Raw genomic sequence first — 25,139 nt, 5'->3', positions numbered from 1 at the left:
CTATAACGTCTCGTGCACGGGAACAGGGTAGACTCTGTTATATACCGAAAGTAAAGAGAGAGAGAGAGAGAGAGAGAGAGAGAGTTAAAGAGAAAGAGAGAAAGAGAGAGATAGATAGAGAGAGAGAGAGAGAAAGGAACTCCTGGAGTAGGCATTGTTTATCGTAGAAGCCACCCTCTCTCGCTCTCAAACCCTCTCTCTCTCTCTCTCTCTCTTTCCCTCTCTTCACTCGGAGAGGTCCGGAGCCTCTATTAATTTACTTGCGTAATAATACTACGACCCTTTCTCCTCTTCCTCTTCCTCATCCTACTCCTCCTCTATCCTCCCTCCTCCTCCTCCTCCTCCTCCTCCTCCTCCTTCTCCTCCTCCTTCTCATCCTTCTCATACCATTTCCTCCTCAGTCACTTCACTCCCTCGATACGGTCTACGGTCTACTGCTCGTCACTTTGAAACGTCGCCGAGCTGTCTATTGTTCTACTGTCGACATTCAAACTCCGCGGATTCAATGAAAATCATGCATGTGCTACCAACCCTCCTCCACCCCTATCACCCATCCCCACTCTCATCTCCAACTCTCACCCCATTTCCCTACCTACAACCTCCCACGTCTCCCACAACTCCCACTAAGCCCGAAAAAGGCCTCAGACTCGATTACAAATCATTTTCCTTTCTTTTCGTTTCTTTTTCTTCTTTTTTTCTTTTTTCTTTTTTCTTTTTTCTTTTTTTTCATAGTCGTTCACAAACGACTGTACACATCGTCACAGAGTAAACGATTTGTTCTCGATCTTTTCGAATCGAATCGTCGTCGATTCCGTTTTTCGGAAAGAATCGAAGAAAGTTATTGGTTTTTGTTTTGTATTAAGGGTTATTAGGAAATTAGAAATCGTTTAGATATCGACGTAAGAATTTCATGGATTTAGAAATGACTATCGTGTTTTCTTATTTCTTTTGAACGTACCAGAGAGAAATTATTATCGATGAAAGTGTTATATCCTCAAGATAGAATATTTTAGATTAGACATTTGTTTTTTTTTTTTTTGGATTTTGAAGAACGGATTTAATTCGAGTTTTGCAAAGGAAAATCACGTTTCTTTTCATAATCACGAAAAATTATCATTTATCGGATCAATATTTTTAAATATTTGATCAGTATATATTAAACAAATGCGATTAATAACTAATAATAAAATATTTATAACATAAATGACATGACGTATATAACCTTGAAACGATCTAATTGTTTATCCCAATGAAAATATATTTCACGTGATATTTATCGATTGATTAATAAAAATGTTAACTAAATAAATAGAATAAATAGCATTAATTGTAAAAATGATATCGAGTATTAGATTACAAATTTAGATTTCAAATGGATTTGATACATTTAATAAAGACAATCGTCCTGAGATGAGAATCGAAGTTGCGGAAAATAAGGAAACTATCTACTATCCGACACGCCTATTTAATAAAAACGCCATTCTTTATAGGGATCCCTTATGGCCCTTCTTTCGACACACACCCTCTCTTTCTCTCTCTCTCTCTCTCTCTCTCTCTCTCTCTCTCTCTCTCTCTCGCTTCGATTTAGCCGTTAGCGTAGAATGAAACCTCTTCGTTTCCTTCTTTTTTTTTCCACCCTCGCATCGTCATTCTTCTGCACCCTCCTTGGACTCGAAACGACCGTTCACGGAGCACGAGTTTATATGCGTGAGCGTGCGTATGTGCGTTCGTATATATATATATGTGTTTATGTGTGTGTGCGTGCAAAGCTTTGAATAAAAAATCACCGCAGAGTCCTATCGTTTCATATCGATTTAAAGACGATAGACGTAGATTTTTGTAGCTCGAAAAAATTATTAACAAACCATAATATTAAATATAGATATTTAGATTTTAACAAATATTAAGAAATTATTCTCGTTCGTTATACAATAAAAACGACGAGTTTATCTCTGGTAAAAATTTTCTATAATATTGATATTCTTCGTCGAACAGACGAATCAATTTTTTTTTATCGAACCAAACGTTTTCATCGTTATAAGTGAATTTAAAAATCGATTGTTACTCTCTCGTGATTTTTCCGAGCTAATTTTTTACCTTTCTTTCTTTCTTTCTCCATTTTTTCTTTTTTTTTATTTTTGTTTCCTTTCGCAGATCGTATTCGTAAAAAGCGTAGGAGGGGCTAGCTTGCAACGCTGCCAGCCTAACGATAACTCTAAAAAGTCGCGAAAAAGTATAATTGCTTTTTAAAATCGACTATGAACTTTCAACCAGGTTAAAAACTTTTCGCTAAGCCTGTATTCGAATTTGTTACAAATTATGTAACAACTCCTTCGCGATAACAATCGTAATCCTATAGTAATTACACTTTGATATATCTTTGAAATATTATGTACAATTAATATACGATATTATGAATAAGAGGAAAATGATTATCGTCGTTATAATTAAATTAACATCATTTTAGAATCAGCCACGTACAATGGTATTATTTTCGTTGTAACAAATGTAATGGAACCGTGTGAATTCATTGAAGTAATACCTTATTGTTTAACTTTTTGTTTTATAAAAATAGAAACGACACGGAGAAAGGGATTGGCTGATGTTATCTCTCGTTCGATATCAATTACAAGACTTTCCTCGGAAATATCGAAGGCTAATATATCATTCTATCATTCTGAAAAAGCCTTGTTATCATCGAGTTTCTCATTCTGCGATAACAATGCTCGATATAATTTTGAGATACGGCAATAAAGACAATTCTCGTTATTTTCAAATCGTCGTACTTAATAACAGGATTATGAGGATCAAATACAATAATATCTTTTATTGAAACAAATGTAATGTAGATCTCTTAGATCCATTTAATATGTCTCGTTATTACTTTTAGTTATACAAAGACGGTTCTCTTTAAATGATTCATCTTTAATCTTATTTTATAAACAGAACGAAATTTCGATATCATTTGAAGATAATTGTACGTCAGTAATGATCATTATTTTATAATTTGAGGATCATGATAATCCAATGATATAGATTTATCGGTAGAAATTAAATTGATTATTTACATCGATCGTTAGATATATTTTATTAGTTCTCATTGCACAAAAACAAAGATGATGAATAGACACATCTGAGATGTTATTGTATAGTAGCAATAATTAATACAATTTTAATATATATATATAAAGACAGTTATATTATTTGCAACGAATTATATCGAATAACATAATTTTCGGATCAACCGTACACACTTGCATCTTTGTCAAACCAATTATAATGGATACATTTCGAATGATTATACCGAATAATATAATTTTCAGAATCAAATAAACATAATGACATCTTTATTGAATTAACTATAATAGATACATTTCAAATAATTATACTCATTAACATAATTCAACGGATCAATAAAACACAATGACGTCTTTATCGATTCAACTCTAGGGAATATTTCAATCGATACAAACCGAAAAACATCATTGTCGGATCAAAATAAATAAACGTAATAAGATCTTTACTAACGTAATAATAACTTCCATATCGAACGAACGCATCGACGACATCTTCATCGAAACAAACTAACAATAAACACACTTCCAACAATCACACACAATAAAATCCTTACGGACCCAACTACAACCGACATTCCATAATATTTCAAACAATCAACCAATTCAAAACAACTTTCCCATCGAACGAACCCCGTTAAAATAAAACTTTCTATCAAGCCAACCGTGACTAATTTACATACACAACCATACGTATATATAAATAATATATACGCATTTAAATCCTTCGATCATCTACATAATTATTACATACATAAACATCCTCGTATTAAAAAGATATACATGACAAAGTAATAAACAAGAAGAACGAAAAGAACAAGAAGAAATAGAAGTAGAAGAAAAGAAAGAGATGGAGAATCGGTTGGTTGTAACAGGAGGGTGTACAGTCGGGGGTTGGTTGGTCGGTCGGGGGTAGTCGGTTGGTCGGTAGATTGGTAGGTAGGAAACGTTTGCACATCCGGGCCCGGGCGTAACTATTGGAGCTATACACACGGTCTCTCTACGAGCTCGGAGGACGTAATTACGCGCGTTCTGCCAATATTGGTTAACCTTTCGAGGTTGACGCCGCGATATGCAAAGCCCCTAATGAGTCGCTCGAGTGGCCCCGGTGTCTAGTATTATGCGTTCCTCCTTTAAACCTCCTCTCCTTTCCCTACCCCATCCCATCCCTCCCCCTCCTCATCACTACCACCCTCATTCCCACCCCCTTGCGCCCGCTTCACATCGTTATTACCTACTACCGTACAGTACCGTATTCGACGATCCTCGTTCTCCCTTCTCCTCACCCCTATTTCCTACCCCCTTTTACCTTCTATACAACCCGTATTACAGGACTCTCGTATCGTCCTACGTTCTCGCGAACACCGAGCGTGCTTCGAAATTCACTCTCACATTTTCTCTCTCTCTCTCTCTCTTTCTAGATAGATATCTCTCTATCTCTGTCTATCTCTATCTCTCTTTATCTCTCTTTATCTCTCTCTCTCTCTCTCTTTCTTTCTTTCTCTCTTTGTCTTTGTCTTTGTCTCGGTCTTTGTCTCTCTCTCTCTCTCTCTCTCTCTTTCTCTCTTTCTCTCTCGATACTCTGCAGAACTAGAATCTCCATACCTTAGGGATTTAATTAAATTCCGCGACAAATACTACATGGTATGACCTCGGAAAGACTCTTCCTTTGGCTTTTAGGATTTCCTAGCAACCCCTAACTAAAAGGTTCCTTATATAAGGAGACCGTGTAAGGTCGAAGGTCTAAGATTTATGTCTAGAAGAATAATCTTGGTTTATGGGAGACTCTATGAGAAATGTCGTTAGACCTTGAAAGTCAAGGAGATAAAATTTATGTATTATTTCTCTTTTTTCTCCTTCCCTTTCCTTCTTTTTATTATATCTTTTCTAAAAAGACAAGAAAGAGAGAGAGAGAGAGAGACAGAATATGAAGACACAAAATGAGACAGATAGATAGACAAACAAACAGAGAAACAAAGAGAGAAGAGAGATGACAATAACATGTTGCTGAGTTCAACAATTTTCTATCGTCAATAAACAGTTTCCAATTCAATGTTCGTTCACGCATCTGCATTGCATCTCTCTCTCTCTCTCTCACACACACACATACACCGTTCGTTCGTTCGTTCGTTCGTTCGTTCGCTCGTTCTCGCATATGCGAGGCAATCGCGTCGATATATCCGAGCGATTCTCTCTCCGCACGCAACGGTAACACTTAGTATGTAAATGACGCTGAGAGTCGTTCTCTCTCTCTCTCTGTCTGTCTATGTGTCTATGTATGTCTGTATATGTATGCGTGAGTTTGTATATATGTGTGTGTGGATAATTGCACGACGACGCAAGGGCCACGTGGGAGGCAGTCGAAATTGCGCATAGCAATGAAGGCTCTCGTTCGTAGATTGCATCTACGAACGTTGAACAATGTCGTATTTTTCGGGAGCCCAGAAATGGTCGCTTATTTCGAATGAAGGAGAAAGAGAGAGAGAGAGAAAGAGGAAGGGATGGATAGATGGATAAATGGGTAGATAGAGAATGCTTTTCGAATATCGATTCGAACGATTTAACGATTGAAATATTTTTAAGCGACGGTCTATTCTCTTTACAATCCTATCCTTTTTTATAATTCGATTTTAAATTTGTAATTAAATAATTTAAATTCAATTAAATGCAAACTGATGTGAAGAGGAGGGAGAGGGGTGGTCAGGGTGCTCGATAAAGAGTAACTTTATCGAACGAAGGTCATTTAAATTCTCTATCTTTTTCTCTCTCTCTCTCTCTCTCTCTCTCGGTTTTTCCTTTTTTTTCTTTTTTATAATAAATTTCATACGACTTTTTAACACGATATACTTACATTAGTCGATTGTATTCTTAAATCGAGAACAAAGATAAGCACGAATTATCTGTTTAATGTATCGAGTATATACTTAACAATGGTTTGGAAGTAACAAAAAAAAATATTTTAAAAAATCTATTGTTTGGATGATACTTTCTAGGAAGGACAATCGTGACGAAGATGATACCACTGACCGACGTAACAATCGAATTAACTAACGATTGACGTGACGATAGACAAATGCTCATGTAGATCGAACGATAAAACTTTTGGTTACGTGTCTCATTGTTATCTGTTATTGACAAAAACAAAGGAACAAAAAAGAAATAATAATTTGATGCGTTCGATGTAATGCAGTGGAATACTTGTTCCTACATCATAGTCGTACATAAGTACTTATTTGCTTACTTACATATCTCTTTGTCGTATTTCTTTTTTTTTAATACAAAATATATAGTAAATTCGAAGTAACTATTATCGTCGATTATCGAACACGACCATATTTTTCATTGCCATGTTTTTTTCATTTCCTATTTGCAAGCTAAGTTAAAGTACTTATATCGATGAGTATCGATTGTTTTATTTTCTTTTTAATTTTTCTAATACCAAGCGACTCGTCAAGCATCACTTCAATTTTATTTTTATTGCTAATAACGTTGTTATCGAATTGTTTTTTTTTTTTTTTTTTTACGAAAATCGATATACAGATCGAACGATAAATTTCTAAGTAATTTTTACTTCCTTTTTTATTTTTACCATTATACGTAGTCGTTTTAACGCTCGAATCGAAATTTTTTGCAAAGATCGATCAAAAGTCTCCAAATGATATTAAAGATCAATTGCATTTTTATTCGAAACTTCTTAGCCTTGTAGATTATGGTTGTAGTTTCGTAATATGAAAAAGAGATTAGTCTAAGAAATATGGAAAAAGAGCGATTAATCTTTAAGATCGCTTTAAACAATTTTTAAGCACTTCTTGTATGATCTTCTTCATAATATTTCATTTAAATTAAATAAAACTTTAGGATCATTTATTGTCATCCATTATTCATTATACTTCATTATCATTAAAAAGTATATTTTCAAAGAATGAAATAACCAGTTATAAAATCAAAATCATTCCTTGTCATTAAACAAAATTATGACGATCAACTCGATAGAAATCGAAATTTCTATTTACATCTAATTGCAAATAAAAAAAAAAAAAACATATTATATAATACCTTACCATCACATTTTTGAGACATTACTACTAATTATTACTAAACAAAAAAAAAAAGAAAGAAAGAGAGAGAAAAAGATAAACGAACAAATACACTTCTAGTCGAATCAATCGTTGTTAAAAAAAGAAAAAAGAAATCTACATTAAACGAATCGTATTAAACGAAAGAGAGAGAGGGACGTATTTTCAAAAAAAAAAAGCCGATATTAATTCGATGAAAAGAAAATAGAGATGAAATTCATTATAGTCTGTAACTCCATCGGATAGAATGAAATTCTCTTTATGAAGGAAGTTGATAAATATTTTCAAATAGTATCTACAAAATCGAATATAACCGTCTCTCAGGTATGACCAAATCTCGGTTAAATTTCAAAAATCGAAGCTTCGTCGTCGTCGTCGTCGTATGTATTTCGTCGTACTCCGTCGCACTTCGTCGTTCAAACAAGAAGGATGATCGAAGGTAGAAAGTCGGTGTGGTTTTATTATTCTACGCGAAAGGTTTTCGTATCCTTAGCCAAACGTTTGTATCTTTATCTTATCCTCCCTCTGTTATTCCAAGATCTCTGTCACCCCTCGTGCAAACAGTGGACGCGATTTTCAAGGAAAAGAAAAAAGAACGTAACATCCAACAGAGAAGAGAACAGAACGCAGAAAGAAAATCGTCGAGACGAATGATCCTGTTCTTTCATTCTTTCTTTCGTAGGATAAAGTGGCTAGAGAAAAATCGATTAATCGAAAGAGAAAGAGAGAGAAAGAGAGAGAGAGAGAGAGAGAAAAAAATTAGATTAGATACCTTAGGATTCTTTTTCTTTAAATGTTTCTAGCGAGATCGGTGAAGAGTAAAAGAGGAAATATAACTCTAGCGATCGCGAATAAAAAGAGGAAGGGGTGGAGGAAGAAGAGAAAAAAAAGAGAAGAAAAAAAGAAAGAGAGAGAGAGAGAGAGAAAAAGAAAGAAGGAGATTTTATTGGCATGGAAGTAGAGCTACTATCGGTGGCCGCCTTTCCCTTGTCCTGGGGAGTTTAATAGAGGGTGAAACGCACACTCCAGCTTTCGAAATCTTACGAACAATTTCTTCTAGAGAGTTTTCACATTCATTCCTATCAATCTTCCATCGAAATAAAATCGTCATTCTTCGATTGACTAAAAAGAGAAGTTGTAATGAAAAAAAAAGGAAACAAAGTAGAATAAATGGTTTCTATCGATTCTTTTTCTTTAAGTTCTTCTCTTTTATTGATCGCATCGATTGATAAGAAAAATTGATTATAAATTTGAGATAACCTTTCGATGATAAGTTTGATATCGGTGTTGGTAAAAAAAAAAATGTCGTTCATTGATCGACTTGAAAGAATTGTTAAAACAATGAAAAATTAAAAGAAAACAGAGAAAAAGATTTCCATTCATTTCGTTCAGTATTTTTCTTTTTTCTTTCTTTTCTTTTTCTTTTTTTTTTCTTTTTTTTTTGTTAATTAATCGTAAAATATTTTTTGAAATAAATACTATATGTTATCATTATGCACGAATATTCTAATCGATATTTTATAACGAAATATAAGAACGTATTATAAATGGTAGCTTTATAAATAATTAATAATTAATTATCAGGACTGTTGGATTTATTATATATTATTTAATTATATTGGTATATATTATATTTTATTACATAATATATAATAATCTATAAGATTATATTTATTACATTTATATTTATCATATTATATCAGTCTACATACATCATAAATAATTAAAAATATTTTAATCAAAATACTGACAATTCTTTTCTCTATATTAATCATTGAAATACCTACCACTTATATCACGTATCGATATTTTATTATAAATACTAATAATTTATTCAAAACATCGATCAAAAAAATCTTCAAGATTCGAGAAGCTCTTTGATCGACATCGCATTACATTCAATCTGACATAAATATCAAAGCAATCGTTCCTTCAAAATAAAATCATCAATTCTAAAAAGAAAAAAGGAGAAACGAAAAAAAAACAAAAAGAAAAGAAAAAGAAAAAGGTAAGAATTAAAAGATAATCATCGGATTAATCCAACATCCTGTTCGCTATCGATCACGAATACGTTAATACGATCATGCAATAAGAAAAGGTGCGAGTTTCGAGAACCGAGTTCGTTCGAAAAATAACGAAAAACAAAATTTTGAAAAGAACAATCTCCTTACCTCTGTTTACGTTAGTTTCGATATAAACGAGCTCATAACATAGAAAACGATACAATGATCAAACGTTTAGCTTTGGATTGAAGACAGGAGAGAACCGTACGAGAAGGAGAGAGATCTCATCGGGACATTTGTTACAGTCGACCCAGTTGGGGATCGGGTCCGATAAAAGGTGGGGAGACTGAACGGGTGGAGAGTTTGTGGGGTGGGGTGGGGTGGGATAAGGATGAAGGAGGGGGATAAAAGAAGGTTTGAAGAGGGGGAAGAAGGATCATAAAGAGTAGCGAAGAGAGAAGATGGTAGTAGTTTTCGTAGTAGAAAGAGAAGAGTAACATCTCCATTTGAATATAAGAAAGCGTGCCTCTCGTAAAAGATTCCTCTCTCTCTCTCTATCTCTCTCTCTCTCTCTCTCTTTCGTTGTGGTAAAGCAGAGTTTGGAGAGTATCTTCGTGGAAAGCATAACTATTTTCAGAGGAAAGATTTCGAAGGTTGATAAGAAGAAGAAGAAGAAGAAGAAGAATAAAAAAGGGGATGGGTATTCGCGTTCGAGTCCATACACTTGATAGATATACACGTGTAACTGTATGTACGTACGTATAAATATATAAATGTATTCGTGTATACACGGATACGTGTATGTTTGTTATTTGTTTGTATATACGTACGTATGTAGTAGGTATGAATGTATTATTTTCCGTCGGTTTAGTCGTAATTTCGTGGACTCTTCTTTTCCATTCTACTTTTTTCTTTTTTCAACGTCCGTAACGTTACGAGAGCTTCGTTACGGTCCGAGCCGAAATATCGTTTTTCGGGTTTTCGCCGACGTGTTTCTCACCGTAATACCACTACTATCATATAACACATGCAACCGGCCGTTCGTTTCACGAGCACGATAGATCGTCGATAGGTATTTTAGCCCTTAGTATATAATGGTTGCTATACATATATATGTATATATATATATATACATATATATATGTATCTATATATATGACTCTCTGTAACACACTCGCGACGCTTCCTCATGGGGGTTGGATAGTGAACTCGAGAGAGAGAGAGAGAGAGAGAAAGAGAGAGAGAGAGAGAGAGAGAGTAAGTGAGTGGGTGAGAGTAAGAGGGAAGAGGAGAAGGAAGAGGAGGAGATCGATCGAATCGCCATTATGGCGAGCGCGTGAGCGAGCGCCGAGGGTGCTCGATGGAATCACGCCACCGTTGGGGGTTTATTTTCCGTATATATTTACCAGAGTATCAGCCTCGACCTCCTCAACCTTCTCTTACACCCCACCTACCTCCCACTCCTCGATAGTATGTCCTATCTCTCTCTCTCTCTCTCTCTCTCTCTCTCTCTCTGTCGTTCTCTATCTCTCTCTCTCTCTCTCTCTCTCTCTCTCTCTCTCTCTCTCTCTCTCTCTCTATCTTTCTCTCAAAGAGGGTGCAACGCCCGAGGGGAGAGGCTAACGCGTCTAGGAAAGGCCTACGGAATTTCACCGTCAAAATCTGCGGGGAATTCGCACCCCTCGAAAGTTACGCCACTTTTCCGCAACCTCCCCTTTCGTCTATTCGATGTATAGGCACGATCTTTTTCTTTGTATAGGTAGAAGAAAGTTTAGGTATATGTATGTATTTATATATATATATTTTTTTCTTTTTTGATTATTGTTTCATTATTATTCAAATTGTTGTGGCTTTTATTTTTGTTATCTTTCTTCTATTCGTATTTTTCGTATTATTTATTTCATAGGACATGTATATATATATAATACATACACGTGTGTACATACATATATATATGTGTGTGTGTGTGTGTTCGTTATTTATTATATTTTTAATCATTATTTTTAATCATTATTAGTATCGTTTGTATTTCTTAAATTCTATTTTCTCGCATTAACATGATATTTTCTTTAGAGAAAACAAGTATAATATATGTAGCATTAAATTATTATTTCTGTTACTATTATTATCATCATTTCCGATTTTCTTGAATATTCTCAATCTTAACTAAAAAAAAAAAAAACACAAGAAAAAAAACAAGAAATGAGACAAGATGTATATATAATCACATTATTATTATTGATACATATTTCCTCGTTATATTCTCGATCTTAAAAGAAAAATAATATCCACGTATACGCGCACACACATACACGTTACACTACTCATATTTATATAGTATACTTACATTATCATAACTATTTATATTTTTCGACCTTACATTCCTGATCGTAAAAGAAGGATAAAATATATTTACAGATATGGTGCGGGCTACGATCTCGCGGCACGACGAAAGAACGCGACGAGGGAATCGACGGCGACCTTGAAAGCCTGGCTGAACGAGCACAAAAAAAATCCTTACCCAACTAAGGGCGAGAAAATCATGCTTGCCATTATTACTAAGATGACATTGACGCAAGTATCAACGTGGTTTGCGAATGCACGAAGACGTTTAAAGAAAGAAAATAAAATGACTTGGGAACCGAAAAATAAGACCGACGACGATGACGACGCGGTACTTACGGATTCGGAGGATAACAAGGAAAAAGACGATCTTGCGAATGATAATCGTGGCGACAGGGTCGGCGAGGACGCGAGGAGAGGTCTCGACGATAACGGTAAGGCCACGTATTAATATTTCATTTTATAAGTCTACTCTAACAACGCGATATTGATTTAATAACGTTATACGAGACAATGAATTTCATGGAGAAATTTTCTTTCGATATTACGATCGATCGATCGTCAAAATATTGAACAATTCTGAAATTGTAATTCTCAAGGTCGAAACCATGATCGAATGGAAAAACGTCCATGAATTTTTTTTTTATCGACAAGTATGTACGCAATTAAGCGAGAGGTTTTATTACGATCCCCGTTAAACGATCGATCGAGCAGGATTAATTGTGCGATATAGGGACAATGACGATTAGAATTAATTACGAGTTATACGACGAGGTGGATCGAATATTTCTAAGCTCGCAATTTTACAATCTGGTCGAGAAAAAAGAAAGAAATTTCACGAGGCAAAAATAAAAGGTAATCGATGTTTAAAATCGCAACCGAGGAAGTTACAGACCACCCGGTATTTGAATATCGAAATAGGATTTGAACCGTGTAGCGAGTCAGATTTAATTGTACGGAACCATTAATCATGATTGAAGTTAAAATCAATCAACATGGTGAATCGGTTTAATCGAATGAATCGTTTCGAAAAAAGAAAAAAAAGAAAAGAAAAAAAGAAAAATAGGATTGGTGGTATCATCGTTGAGGGATTGATCGGGGATAGGTCGACGTTAGGTGTATGAGTGTGCCATAGTTGACGTAAGGAGGCTGACGAGAGAGAAAATGGATTTCACGGGGATACCCCATGGGTATCCGCAGTTGTACGATTAGATGAACGTTGTAAAAAGAAAGAAAGAGAGGAAGGAAAATAGACTCAGGTTCTCCAATTCTAATGAGTTTCTAATTTCGATAAAAAGCATCGTTTATCAAATATAACAAATAGAGAAAGAGCAAATAATACGATACAATGAATAACTATAACAACTTGCACACTTCGTTTAATTTGATACGAAAATATTATTCTTCTCGAAGATGAACTATCGGTCGATCCAACGTCTCTCGCGTGCGAGACTCGAAAGGACGACCGTTATATCATTTTGAATTAGCATTTGTTGAACGAGAAGTGAGAATGATAAAAAGAGAGAGAGAGAGAGAGAGAGAGCATTTCTCTTTGCGAGGAGAGCTCTCGCGATCTCTATTTCGAGACGGAATGTCGGTAGCGTGTTTACCTCGCGTGACTAGTTTCCCTGATATCGAGTGCCCATCGGTCGACGTTTCTGATATTGCGCAAGCATCCATTCCGTTCCACAATGAACCAAACCGTACGACCTCACCCTAGATGGATATAGACTGTGAGCGAGAAACTGTCCTCTCTCTCTTTCTCTCTCTCTCTATTTCTATCTTTCTATCTCCATCTCTTTCTGAAGTAGATCGAGTACGAGATTCAAGAAGGAGCTTGAAGCTATACTCTGAACCTGTAAACGGGATCATTCTCTTCCGTAGATGGTAGAACGTCTCTCTCAAATCCCAGTGATACCTACGACTCTTTCGAGTAAGGTACTTAGATACGATTGGAACGTCCTATATTCATAGGCGCCGATCACCGCGGATCAAAGTCCTTACCTGCCTCCCCCCACCCCTTTTTTTTACTCTCTTTTTTCTTCATCTTCCTTTTACCCCAACAGCAACGGTGATCTATCTATAGTCAAGCTGTCTGTCTCGATCGCTTAGTTAATTTCAAGTATAGAACATGTAGTGAGAAGGTGGAAAAAGGATACGGTTAGAGAGGGGGTAAAAAAAAAGAAAAACTCGCGATCGTAATCGCACGGTCGCTAATTACAATGTCTACTTAATTGCATAAGAAAGAAACCGTGATAGCTATAAATTTTCTAATCCTAAACGGACTAATCCGAAGTCACGAAATGTTACGAATTCCATTCCCACTATTCCCCCGTGTACTCGTTTTACCCTTTCCTATTTCTTTTTCGTTCCTTTTTTTCTTTTCTTCATCTTCGTCATCTTCATCTTCATCTTCATCTTCTATCTCTAATTTCTTCTTACACTTACGACCTACTCCGAATAAGAGAACCTTCACCCTCTTTCTACTTCTTCTTCGCTCTCTTTCTTTTTCTCTTTTATCTACTACGCTATAAATCTCATCTCTCAGAGTCTACTAACAGTGTTGGTATATAGTCTCATCCTCATTCTCGGTGCCCCGCGAAAGCTTGTGCTGGGGTAGACGATTCGCGGGAGTCCAGTGTTGGAACAGGACGTGGCTCTCTATATCGTGGGGGCGGACATAATAGTTCACATGTGGGTAAACACAGTGACGGGTTGCGGGTTGCCGCGCAAAGAGATTAATGGCCTTCGGTTTGGTCATCCCTTCTCTCTCTCTCTCTATCTCTATTTCTCTCTCTATTCCCCTCTATCCCATGGTGGAAGCGAACGGGCCGTGCGCTAACGTACTCCTCCAGCGTCGTCGTCGTCGTCGTCGTCGTCGTCGTCGTCGTAGCTACGAGAGCTAGCCTTTGCGCGCAAGCACACCGTTCACATGCACAAATATAGACACATATATACGTATAGATTCACGTAAGCACTAGTCCAGCCTCCGTTCCAGAGGAGATTCCGTTCGTGAAGTTTCGTTGTGTTGGTACGCGAGGGTGCGGCCAGGCTGAGTAGCCATCCATAGGAGCATGTATGCTACGTGCCACGAGCTCTCTGTATCTATATGCTATATGTCTATATATAGTATATATGTAAGCTTCTATGTATAACTCGTATGTGTGCATATATAGGTATAGATGTGTGTGTGTGTGTGTGTGTGAATATACATGGAACAGCAATGGTACGAGGTACGGTGATGTATCGGCGCCCGCGGCGAGACGAATGGTACGGACCCTCCTATGGCCACCATTACCCCACCGCACATTGGCCAATATCGGCTCTCCTGCTGTCCTTCTCTCTAACTCTCTCTCTCTCTCTCTTTCTCTGTCTCACTCGCTCTTTCTCCCTTACAGTTCCGATCATCTAGGTATCGTCCAACTGCGTCACGAGTCCCCTAACACGACACTTCCACGGGAGTTACGTGATTTCAGAAAAAAAATCTCTTCGTTCTCTTTTGATTTAGGTTATACTTGTTAGCAGAGTTCGGTATCGACGATATTATCGAAATGATACAGGTATAAAAATACATTTGATAATCCACCGAATCTGTTGAGATTTCTTTCTTTCTTTTTCTTTTTCTTTTTTTTTTTTTCATTTCCATATATTTCCAATATAACCGATATAATTCGTCCAGAGGAAAAAGAACAGCAGCGATCTTAAAGTATCAATGCGAAATAAATGAAACATGTTTTTACTCGTTATTGGAAAATATATTTTATCTTTCGTTCCCTGTCCATATTCATTATTCATCGTTCTTTCTTTTATATTTACGGATAATGATAAAACGACGACCACGTCGACGACGACGACGACGACGACGACGACGACGACTTAAAAGTAAAACGGACGAAGGATAATAAGAAGAGCTTATTAATAATTAAGGGGCAAAAAAGAAATGAAAATTAGAAGGAACGATCGGTTATAATGGTTAATTATACTCCAACTAAGATCGTCGTACTATTATGGGCGTTGGGCGATAATTAACGAGAAACCTTCGACGGTAAACGTGCGAGCAAATATTTGCGGACTACTCGAGATCGTTGTCCTACACGCTCATGCTTATAGTGGCTTTTCAGCAGTAGGAAATTCAAGGGGGAGACCTTTCTTGGTGCTCATGAATTTCTACGCCATGATACGACGACGGGTCTGAAGAGTAGTGGTCACTTTAAGCACGTGCGTGTACCTACGAGAGGGTTGAAAACTTTCGCGAGCCCCTATACTAGGATATATTTGACGAGAGGACTTTGTGGAGGAGGGTGTATGAAGAGAGAAGAAGAGGGAGGAGAGAAGGTTCGAAGTCTTTTAAGCTTAGCACGTAAAACCAAGGTTATATGGGTATCATTAGATTTAGTTAACCGTAACGTTTTTCTTACACCGAGAAAAAAAGAGAGAGGGAGGGTGAAAGGACGTACAAACTTTAGCCCGACGTTAAAAGCTATTTTATTAACGAGTAACGTTCTTTATACGCTTGGATTATATCGCGGAATACAAAGAAGAAAAAGGAACGAAAGAAAAGAAAAAAGAGAAACGAAGAAAGGAAGAAAAGAAGATCGTGATAACCTCCTCGAAGCACGAATTAAAGATTTTTATTGGCCTGTAAAAACACATTAACGATCGGACCCCTTCTCCCTTCTTTTAGGAATATATACGTAAAAATAAATCTCCATGTTGAAATTGTGTATATTATATATATGTGTGTTTGTTTGTACGTATGCACGTAGATACATATATAAAGAGTTGGTTTACGATACAAACGATCGAGTAACTTGAATGAAATTCTCCCATCGAGATATCAGTAGGTACGGCGCGAAGATTATGAGATTAACGGCTGATAAAAGAGGGTCAAAAGTTAAAGAGCCACTTGTGGACTCGACGTTAGTATCTATTTAGTTGCCCCATAAGGTTCTCTTTATAAGGGGTGATGCTTGCACCCTAAAGCCCAATCTCACTTTCTCTCTTGCGTTCTTCTCTCTCTCTCTTCCTCTCTCTCTCTCTCGTTTCGTAGTGGCAGCGGCAGTAGCAACGGCAGCCCCTTTCCAGCTTGGGAATTATCGCTTGACGACCCATCAAGTAAACCCTCTGCCGACTCATTCGAACCTCTTAATGAAATTCTCACCCCTGACTGACTGGCTTGGCTCGATGGCTGGATGGTTAGCTGGCAGACAGCAGGGACGATCCTAGAGTGTGCCCCGAGAGAGTTGGGAAGGAGAGAGAGAGAGAGAGAGAGAGAGAGAGGGGAGGATCGAAGAAAGAGAAAAGAGATGCCTTCTCCCAGTCCCTCTTTCTCTCTTTCTCTCATTCTCTAACATTTTATCTTTCTCTCTCTTTCTCGTTCTCGTCGTCGTCCTGTCGGTGCCTCAAGGGAAAGTAGAAATCTCTCGCGCCCAAAGTGGTTGAAGGCTTCACTCCCTACTTCTTTTTTTTTTTCTTTTTTTTTCTTCTTCACAGCATCCCTTACAGCTTAACTATATGTGTGTTCGCGCGTGCGTGTGTATGTGTGTGTGTGTGTATATATAAGGGTGTGTAACGGGAGACCCTTCCGAAACACGCGAGCCCCTGCAGGATGACTCGTTCTCTTACATCTCTATGTCTCACTTTCACACCAGGGATTATAAACCATTAACGCGTTGATATTGCACTATACGCGTGTCTAGATTCCCCTCTGTGCTAGCCCCATTAATTACTGTATATGATATTTGCGTGAATCACGTAACTTAATACTGACCTGTTTTACCGAATTAATCGAAACGAATGATATCGTTCGAATCGACAGAGCCCATGAGACACGTCAAGGCCGAACACATGCAACACGAGAAAGACCTCGACGACGAGGATGATCTCGACTTGGAAGAGGATCCACGTGGCCGTGGTGAACTTCCCTTTCATCATACCATGCAACACCATCATCATCATCACCAAGGTTATGCGACGGACGAACATTTGAAGGACGAAGGTATAAAAACGGACTGCAGCGGCGGTGGCGTACCGATACCAGCGACGAAACCAAAAATCTGGTCATTGGCGGATACGGCTGCTTGCAAGACTCCACCACCGCCCTCTCATCCTCATCATCAGCAGTATCATCATCTGCATCATCAACAACATTACGCTCAGCAACAACATCACCTTGGCAATCAAGTACACCATCATCACTCGCAACAACCTTGGTTAGGATCTGCTGGTGGTGGTGGCGGTGGTGGTGGTGGCGGTGGTGGTGGTAGTGGAGGTGGTGCTGGCGGTGCTGGAGGTGGTAGTTTGAGTACATCCTTCGCGTTACCTTCGTCGGCCTCCATGAGTCCTTCGGCGGCAGCGACCGCACCTTATTCCAGTGCTGCCGCACGATACGGCGGTTTCCTATCGTCCTCATCCGGTGGACAACTTCATTACAATCCAAATTCCTCGTCTGGTTCAACATCCTCCGCATCCTCGTCAGCTGCGGCGGGGTTTCCAGAAGTTGGTACGGATACCCCACCTCAGACGCCACCCAATATGAAAGTGGCTACTCCGAATGGGGTGATCCAACCACCACCAGCCGGTTATTGCCCAACTGGCAATACCAACCCAACGAGCAACGGTAATCCCAATCATTACGCAACGAGTCATCCCGGTGCTGGCGGTTATCTATCCGCTACATCTGGATCAGCTGGTGGAGCCTCGACCTTTGCCTCGAGACTTCAAAGTTCACCGCACAAGGACTTCTCCCCGGCGGGACAAAACTCGATTCTTCATCAGCACCAAACCACTGCCAGTTTACCACCGACAGAAGCTACGACTGCGTTTAAACCTTTCTACAAAGGGTGAGCCCATATCAATTATCTCTTCGAATACTTTCCCGATCGATTATTATGATACTTCCTTCAATTTAAACGCCCTTTTAATTGTACCTTTTTTTTTTATTATTATTCCTATCATTCCAGATCACAATCAATGGGTAGTGGGTTCGTATCGCCGGTCTAAGAAACATCCATAGAGATCCAGGAAAATCGTCGCTATCTCTCAAGGTGAGTCCACACATGAAAGTGTAGTAATCGATAGATCGTAGATTAGATCCTACCGACCGTTTAACGATCTTCGAATACCTAACCGTTGCGAAATTCATTAAGCGGCTCTGACCGTTAAGCGGTAAATTTTCTCTTTACATTCCGCGTACTCGTAACCCGATCGTAAGCGATTTAATCGCCATCAGCTAAATTAGTCTACGTGCTGCGTTAAGGAAAAAGACGAAAATAAAGAGAAGAAAAAGAAGAACAATTTAAGTCGCGAGAGAAGAGAGAAAGAAACAGACGGGCAGAAAGAGCTACGACGAATGTTTGGATACTGTTTAGGTACGTTTAACAGGGACAACGAGTTTGTACGTTTTATCGTATCCGTGAATCGTGTCTTGGTATAGTACATTTTATTCTTAACATCCAAACTCCCTCTCTCTCCCTCTCTCTCTCTCTCTTTCATACTCGGACATCACTGTGGACGATCGATAAAGAATTAATATCCGGCGAGTCGATTGGTCGTTAGCCTGAGTCTCGCGTTGAAATAATAATAGCGTTGGGTATTGAGTAGCGCGTGGGCAGTCGATGGAGGGCGAAAAAAAAATAAAAAGAGAGAAAAAGAGAGAGAGAGAGAAGATCGAAGAAAAGAAAAGAGAGAGAGAGAGAGAGAGAGAGAACCTCTCGCCACCTCCTTGACAGTGACAAATGAACGGAGATTTCAATCAGTGAATGGAATCACCGCTCTGGCTAGCTGCGTCTTTCTCTTACACACGCATGATACACGCGTAAGTCCTTGCGTGCGTGTAACGCTTGGGAACACTATACTCGGACACACCTCAACCTGTCGCGTTAGTAACCGAACGAACGACTTCGGCGGCTGGACCAGCTCTCTCTCTCTCTCTCTCTCTTTCTCTGTTTTTCTCTCTCTCTCTCTTTCTCTCTCTTTCTCTTTCACGAACGAGATACCTTTCGAAGCGACGAAAGACGATCGGATTTGAAAACGTAAAGTGCACTATCTCTCTCTCTCTTTCTCTCTCTCTCTCTCTCTCTTTCGTTTTCTCTCTCTAGTTCTTATATTATTCCAAGTTTCTCCTCTTTCTTGACGTTTATTTCCAACGATTTCTTTTTTCTCTTTCTTTCTTTCTTTCTCTTCTTCTCTTTCCTTTTTCCTTTTCTTTTTCTTCTTTCTTCTTCTCTCTCCTCCTTTTCTTTTTTTTTTCTTATTTTTCTCTCTCTCTCTCTTTTTTTTTTTAATCGATCTTTTCTTTTCTAATAGAAAATTTGTTTAGAATTTTATCACGCACTGCTTCTACGACGTGGCTGATCATCGATACTCGATCATTTCATAGTAATCGATACGTTAACTATTGCAGCAGTATACTCGCTCGGTTTTCGTTCTTCGATATTCCTTTATTCGAATGTTTTCTTTTCTTTTTTCTTTTCTTTTTCTTTTTCTATCTTTTTTAATCTCTTTTCTTTCTTCTTGTCTTTTTCAGAAAATTTGTTTAGAATTCTTGTCGAATATTATCGTCCGACTCGTGTAACACTCGACCCGACGATCGATATTTCATAGTAATTAATAAAATTAATCAAAATTATATTAGATTTGTCTTCTTTGTTTTCTTTCGTTAATGTTTTGTTATATTTAATTGCTTTTTGTTGGAAAATTTCGTTAGAATTCCTTCGTTTTCTTTTCTTTTTTTTTTTTTTTTTAATCATCACGTTAAACACCGATACTCTAATTAATTAATTATACGAATGTATATTCGTCTTTCTCGACGATGCGTTTATTCGTGTTTATTGTTTAGAAAATTTGATTAGAATGTTAATTAACTAATTAACTAAAAAGTATGCTCTCCTCGTTCATGACGTTTCTATATTCGACTGTTTTGTTTTGTTCTAGATAATTACATTAAAATATTCACGAAAAATAATTCGCGTTACTGTCCACCGTTATACAATTTTAATAATAATTAACTAATTGTCTTAAAGTACACTTTCTAATTTAAAAAAATACAACAACGAATTTTCTCGTATATTTCATCTAAAAAGAATTATAAAAGACACAATGTCGAACACTCTACTAAACTAATGTAAACATTTTTATTATTTTAACATTTGTAGACGTATGATTGTATGAAATATTTTTTATGAAATATTTAATAAACGATATTTATTGTCTGATCGAATAAATCAATCCAAAAAATTAAATATGACAAATGCGATATTATTTGTTGTTTCGTTGGAAATATTCGTAGAATAGAGCGGAGTAAAGAAAAGTATAAAAAAAAAAACGATAGAAAATTGGAAGAAAAATTGCTACGTTAAGAGAGAATCACAAGGATAGTTCCCTCGTTTTCCCTTACAAAACGATAGAAAGATATTCTCATCTCCAGGGTTTACTCATGCCGTTCGTCTTTTCCCAAACCTTTCTCGCAAAGTCCCAGTAAAGTCATGGCTACGGTATCGTTCCGTTCCCTGAAGGGGGTATCCGATTCAATTCGGTTCGATTCGATTCGATTCGAATCGAATAGACGACGAGTTAGAATAATAGTCTCTTTCCCTAAAAAAAAAAAGTATAATAAATTTCCTTTCGAAGCATCATCCGAAAATCTCTCTTACGATATTAAAAAAAGAAAGAAAAAAGAGAAACAAAATTAAACAATAAAAAAGAAACAAATCGATATCCTAAAGAACGATAATAAATATTCCCTCCTAACGTCGTTCGAAAAAATTTTAACGAAAAGTCCTTGGAACTAGATGTTTATCTATATCTCTGGATATTTAAAAGACTAAAAAGACAAAAGAAAAAAAAAGAAAAGAGAGAAAAAAAGAAGAAAAAGGAAAAGGAAAAGTTGACAAAAAAAAACTGAAAGGAAAAATCTTCCCTTAAAGAAATCTGAAAAAATTATAAATCGTAGATAAAATAGATCGGGTTTGTTTGACGTTAACCGAATAAAAATGGACAAAGATCGTCGGCCTTGTCTCACCTTTCACATTAGAGATCTCGAGGGAAACGAGGTGACGACGAAGATTCGCCCTCGAAATCTTTTGCTAAGAGTCGGCTTCTGCAACGCAAAACTCGTCGTCGAACGGGTGGATGTTGTTGCTTTCGTAGGATGGCAAAAGTCGTGAAAGAAAGAAAGAGAGAAAGAAAGAGAAAGAAAGAAGGAAAGAAAGAAAGAAAGAAAGAAAGAAAGAAAGAAAGAAAGAAAGAAAGAAAGAAAGAAAGAGAGGCATCCTTTCGGAGGGAGCCGGGTGTTAGCCGGTACTCCCTTATCTCGTGGCGATCTGATCCTAATTTATAGCCGCGTCCCAAATAAACTAGTTTTCGCTGTCGTCACCTCTCCTCTCCTCTTCTCCCGTCTGAATATACCAGTGTGGAGACCGTTGTTGAATCCTCGTGGCTCGGTCGCTTATAATGCCACTCTCGTCCTCTCTTTCTCTCTTTCTCTGTCTCTCTTTCTCTCTCTCAACCATCTTGATCTCCCATCCTTTTTTCTCCTGCCCCTTCGTTTTCCTCTCGTAGAAACGGACAGGTATACGAGAGCATAAGGACCAACTTGCTGGAGTAGAGTGCCTTTGGCAGCACCTACCAAGTAGAGACTATCTTCTTTCCTTCCTCTTCTTCTTCTTCTTCTTCTTCTTCTTCTTCTTCTTCTTCTTCTTATTCCTCTCTTTCTCTTTCCCTCGATCGAAAAAATAAAAAAGGAGCAAGAAGGGAAACAGAAAAAAGAGAGCAAAAGTGAAGAAAATAAAAAGAATAAACTCTCCGTAGGACGTCCAGCCCCTGTAATTGGCAATTAGCGCGAGGATATTTAATTGCCATTAGGGTGGACGGTGGGCTTCGAAACCTTAACCTAAACCTGAACTGTTTCGTCCTGACCCAAAGCAGAACTCGACACCTTACCTCTTACGATATTTACACGATCTACCTATGCATCTGCATAAAATTCGCGACCACCATAGAACCATCACCAACACTACTACCATCGTCGTCATTCTCGTCGTCATTACCACCACTACCACTACCATCATCATCACTATCCTTACTATACAATACCAACACCAATATCATTCGGACTTTATCCGTGTACTTCGAACGAAGGCGAGAGGATAGCCGATCTTTTTAACGGCTTTAAGATTCCGGGAGGATTCAGGTGTCTCCTTAATAAATCCTCCGAGACGTTGTCGCGATTCCTACCTCCCCTTTTCTCTATCACTCTTTTCTCTCTCTCTCTTTCTCTCAGCCTTCTGTTTCGCTCGGCAGTTCATCCGAAAAGACCTCGAAGAGAACCGTCGCGATGAGACGCGCGCGTTTCTGGAATTCTCAGCGTTTCATCGGTTCCAACCGACACGTTTCAAGCGTCCTTCTTTGTCCTCGACCCCCATTTTTGCTCGGAGGACTTTGCTCGCACGCGTGTTAACCGCTTTCGAGTTTATTACAACCACGGCCGAAGGATCGTGAGATCTTCGGTCACGAAAACGGTAGCTTGGATTTACGTTCCGCGACGGATCGCAAACTGGACGACGACTTTTCTTCGAGCTACCTGGGTAACCGGAGAACCTCGAAAAGTTCCTGGGCCACCGTTTTGCATCCCGTATGTCCGAAACGATTCCTCGTTTCCATTGGACGTTTCTTTTTTTTTCTCTCTTTTTTTTTTTTTTTTGTTTCTTTTTGTATCTTTGTTCGAGAGAAAAGAGAAAGAGAAGAATATAGGGAAATATATAAAGAATATAGACGAAATATTTTGCTCTGTTGATGTTATTTCCATTATTTGAAAAAGATCTTCTTATTATACTCCGTTTCTAAGGTGTAAATTGTTCTTTTCGTTTTTTTTTTTGCTGTAGTCAATTCATCGAGATATTTCATTCTTTTTTTCTTTTTTTTTATTCTCTCGAGAGAAAAGGAAAAAAAGGGACGAGAAGTAAAATGGAGGGAAATGATACATCGTAAATATTCTTTTCGTCTATGCTTTTCTCGATTATTTCGAAAAAGATCTATTATTATATCTCGATTATTTCTAGCGTTTATATTATTCTCTTCTTTTTTTTCTTTTTTTTTTTTCTTTGCTTTAGCGTCAATTTATCCAGATATTTCATCTTTTTATTCTTTCGAGAGAAAAGGAAAAAAAGAAAGGAAAAAATAAAATGGTGCAAAATGATATATCGTAAATATTTGTTTTTTTTGATATATGTCACTTGGATTATTTGAGAAAAAAAAAAAAGATTTACTATTACACTTGAACGTTTTTATCGTTTCAAATATCTTTCTTTTTTCTTTAAGATTAATATATCGAGATATTTCATACCGATCTTATTCTCAAAACGATCTATTTTTCAACGTTTATCGAAGATTCATTGATCAATACGTTGAGATATTCAATGCAGATGTTTCTTCCTTGAAACAATCGTACTTTCGATTGTTCAGAAGAAAATTTCTTTTTAAAATATTCATCGAAGACCTTATATAAATCTTTATATAGATCTTCTTCGATGTCCCATCAATTTTTAAAGAAATATCTATTTTTGAATTTTTATATGAGAATTTTTTTCGTCTCGATTTATTATAAAAAATATAGATCCTCCTCGAAGAAAAATTTACTTTCGTATGTTCATCGAAGATTCATCTATTAATATATCAAGAAATTTTATATAGATCTTTCTTAAAATTTATATCCCATTCATTCTTGAGATAATATCTACTTTTGAATTTACACCGAAGATTTTAGTATCGAATATATCAACAAAATTTCATACCGATCTTCTTCCTTGAAATTTATGTCCCTTCGATTTTCAAGGGGAGATCTACTTTTGAATTTATACTTTTTTTTTTCTTCTTCTTCTTCTTTTTCTTTACCGAAAATTTTCAAATTGATTTATCAACAAATTTTAATATAGATGTTCCACCAAAAATTTATATCCTTACGGTTTCAAAATTTTTATGGGAGATAAATTTTCGGATCGATGTGTCAAGAAACTTCAAATGGATATTCTAATATCGCGTAAATCCATGTCTCATTAATTAAAAAAAAAAAAGAAATATCAGCTAATCGTTTGCTATCGATTTTTCATAAATTCTTTAAAATTCATGATTATACAAAATTCGTGAATGAAATAACGCATCGGGAGAAAATCTCGTGAAATTATTATTCCGTCGATCTTTGAAAAAGACCAAACTCGTTGTTTGAAACGAAACAAAATAAAAAGCAAAAGAAAATAAGAACAATACTGTAAACTTTATCCCGCTTTAATTCGTTCATCAAAGATTAATCAAATCACATAAATCCTCGATTCAAGAAATCCACGATCATGGAAAAATATGAATCAAATAACGAGGTTGTTTCAGACCTGTTTTCTCTGAAGATAAATAATGAAGAGAAATCCCACTGGTAGGTATCGCCGATCGATAGATCTCGTATCTTCTGTAATTCGTTTAAATCGTTTATAAAAATAGAAGAAAAAAAAAAAGCAAAGAAGAAACAAATGGAAAAACAAGGATGAAAGAAAAAAAAATAAAGAAAGAAAAAAGAACAGAAATAACGAACACAGGTGTATCGAGCCAACGCGTATATAAGTATTGTCAAACGCGTTATCGGACGTATTACATCG

The 25,139-nt window shown here is 37.0% G+C and overlaps 1 protein-coding gene across 5 annotated transcripts in view; it reads left to right on the top strand.

Moving 5' to 3' along the window:
• LOC127071065 (homeobox protein araucan) overlaps positions 1 to 25,139 on the top strand; it is a 118,363-nt gene that overhangs the window by 83,987 nt on the left and 9,237 nt on the right. For all 5 annotated transcript variants that reach the window (XM_051009905.1, XM_051009904.1, XM_051009909.1 and 2 more), the window contains exons 5-7: positions 11,572 to 11,930; positions 17,315 to 18,338; positions 18,459 to 18,542. In XM_051009905.1, coding sequence (XP_050865862.1) covers positions 11,572 to 11,930; positions 17,315 to 18,338; positions 18,459 to 18,498 — 1,423 coding nt within the window. In that variant the 3' untranslated portion in view covers positions 18,499 to 18,542. The remainder of the gene's footprint in view (positions 1 to 11,571; positions 11,931 to 17,314; positions 18,339 to 18,458; positions 18,543 to 25,139) is intronic.

This window comes from Vespula vulgaris, chromosome 20, assembly GCF_905475345.1.
Source record: "Vespula vulgaris chromosome 20, iyVesVulg1.1, whole genome shotgun sequence".
NCBI lineage: Eukaryota > Metazoa > Arthropoda > Insecta > Hymenoptera > Vespidae > Vespula > Vespula vulgaris.
Note: the sequence above shows the minus strand (reverse complement) of the source record. Positions and strands in the feature narration are given on the sequence as shown.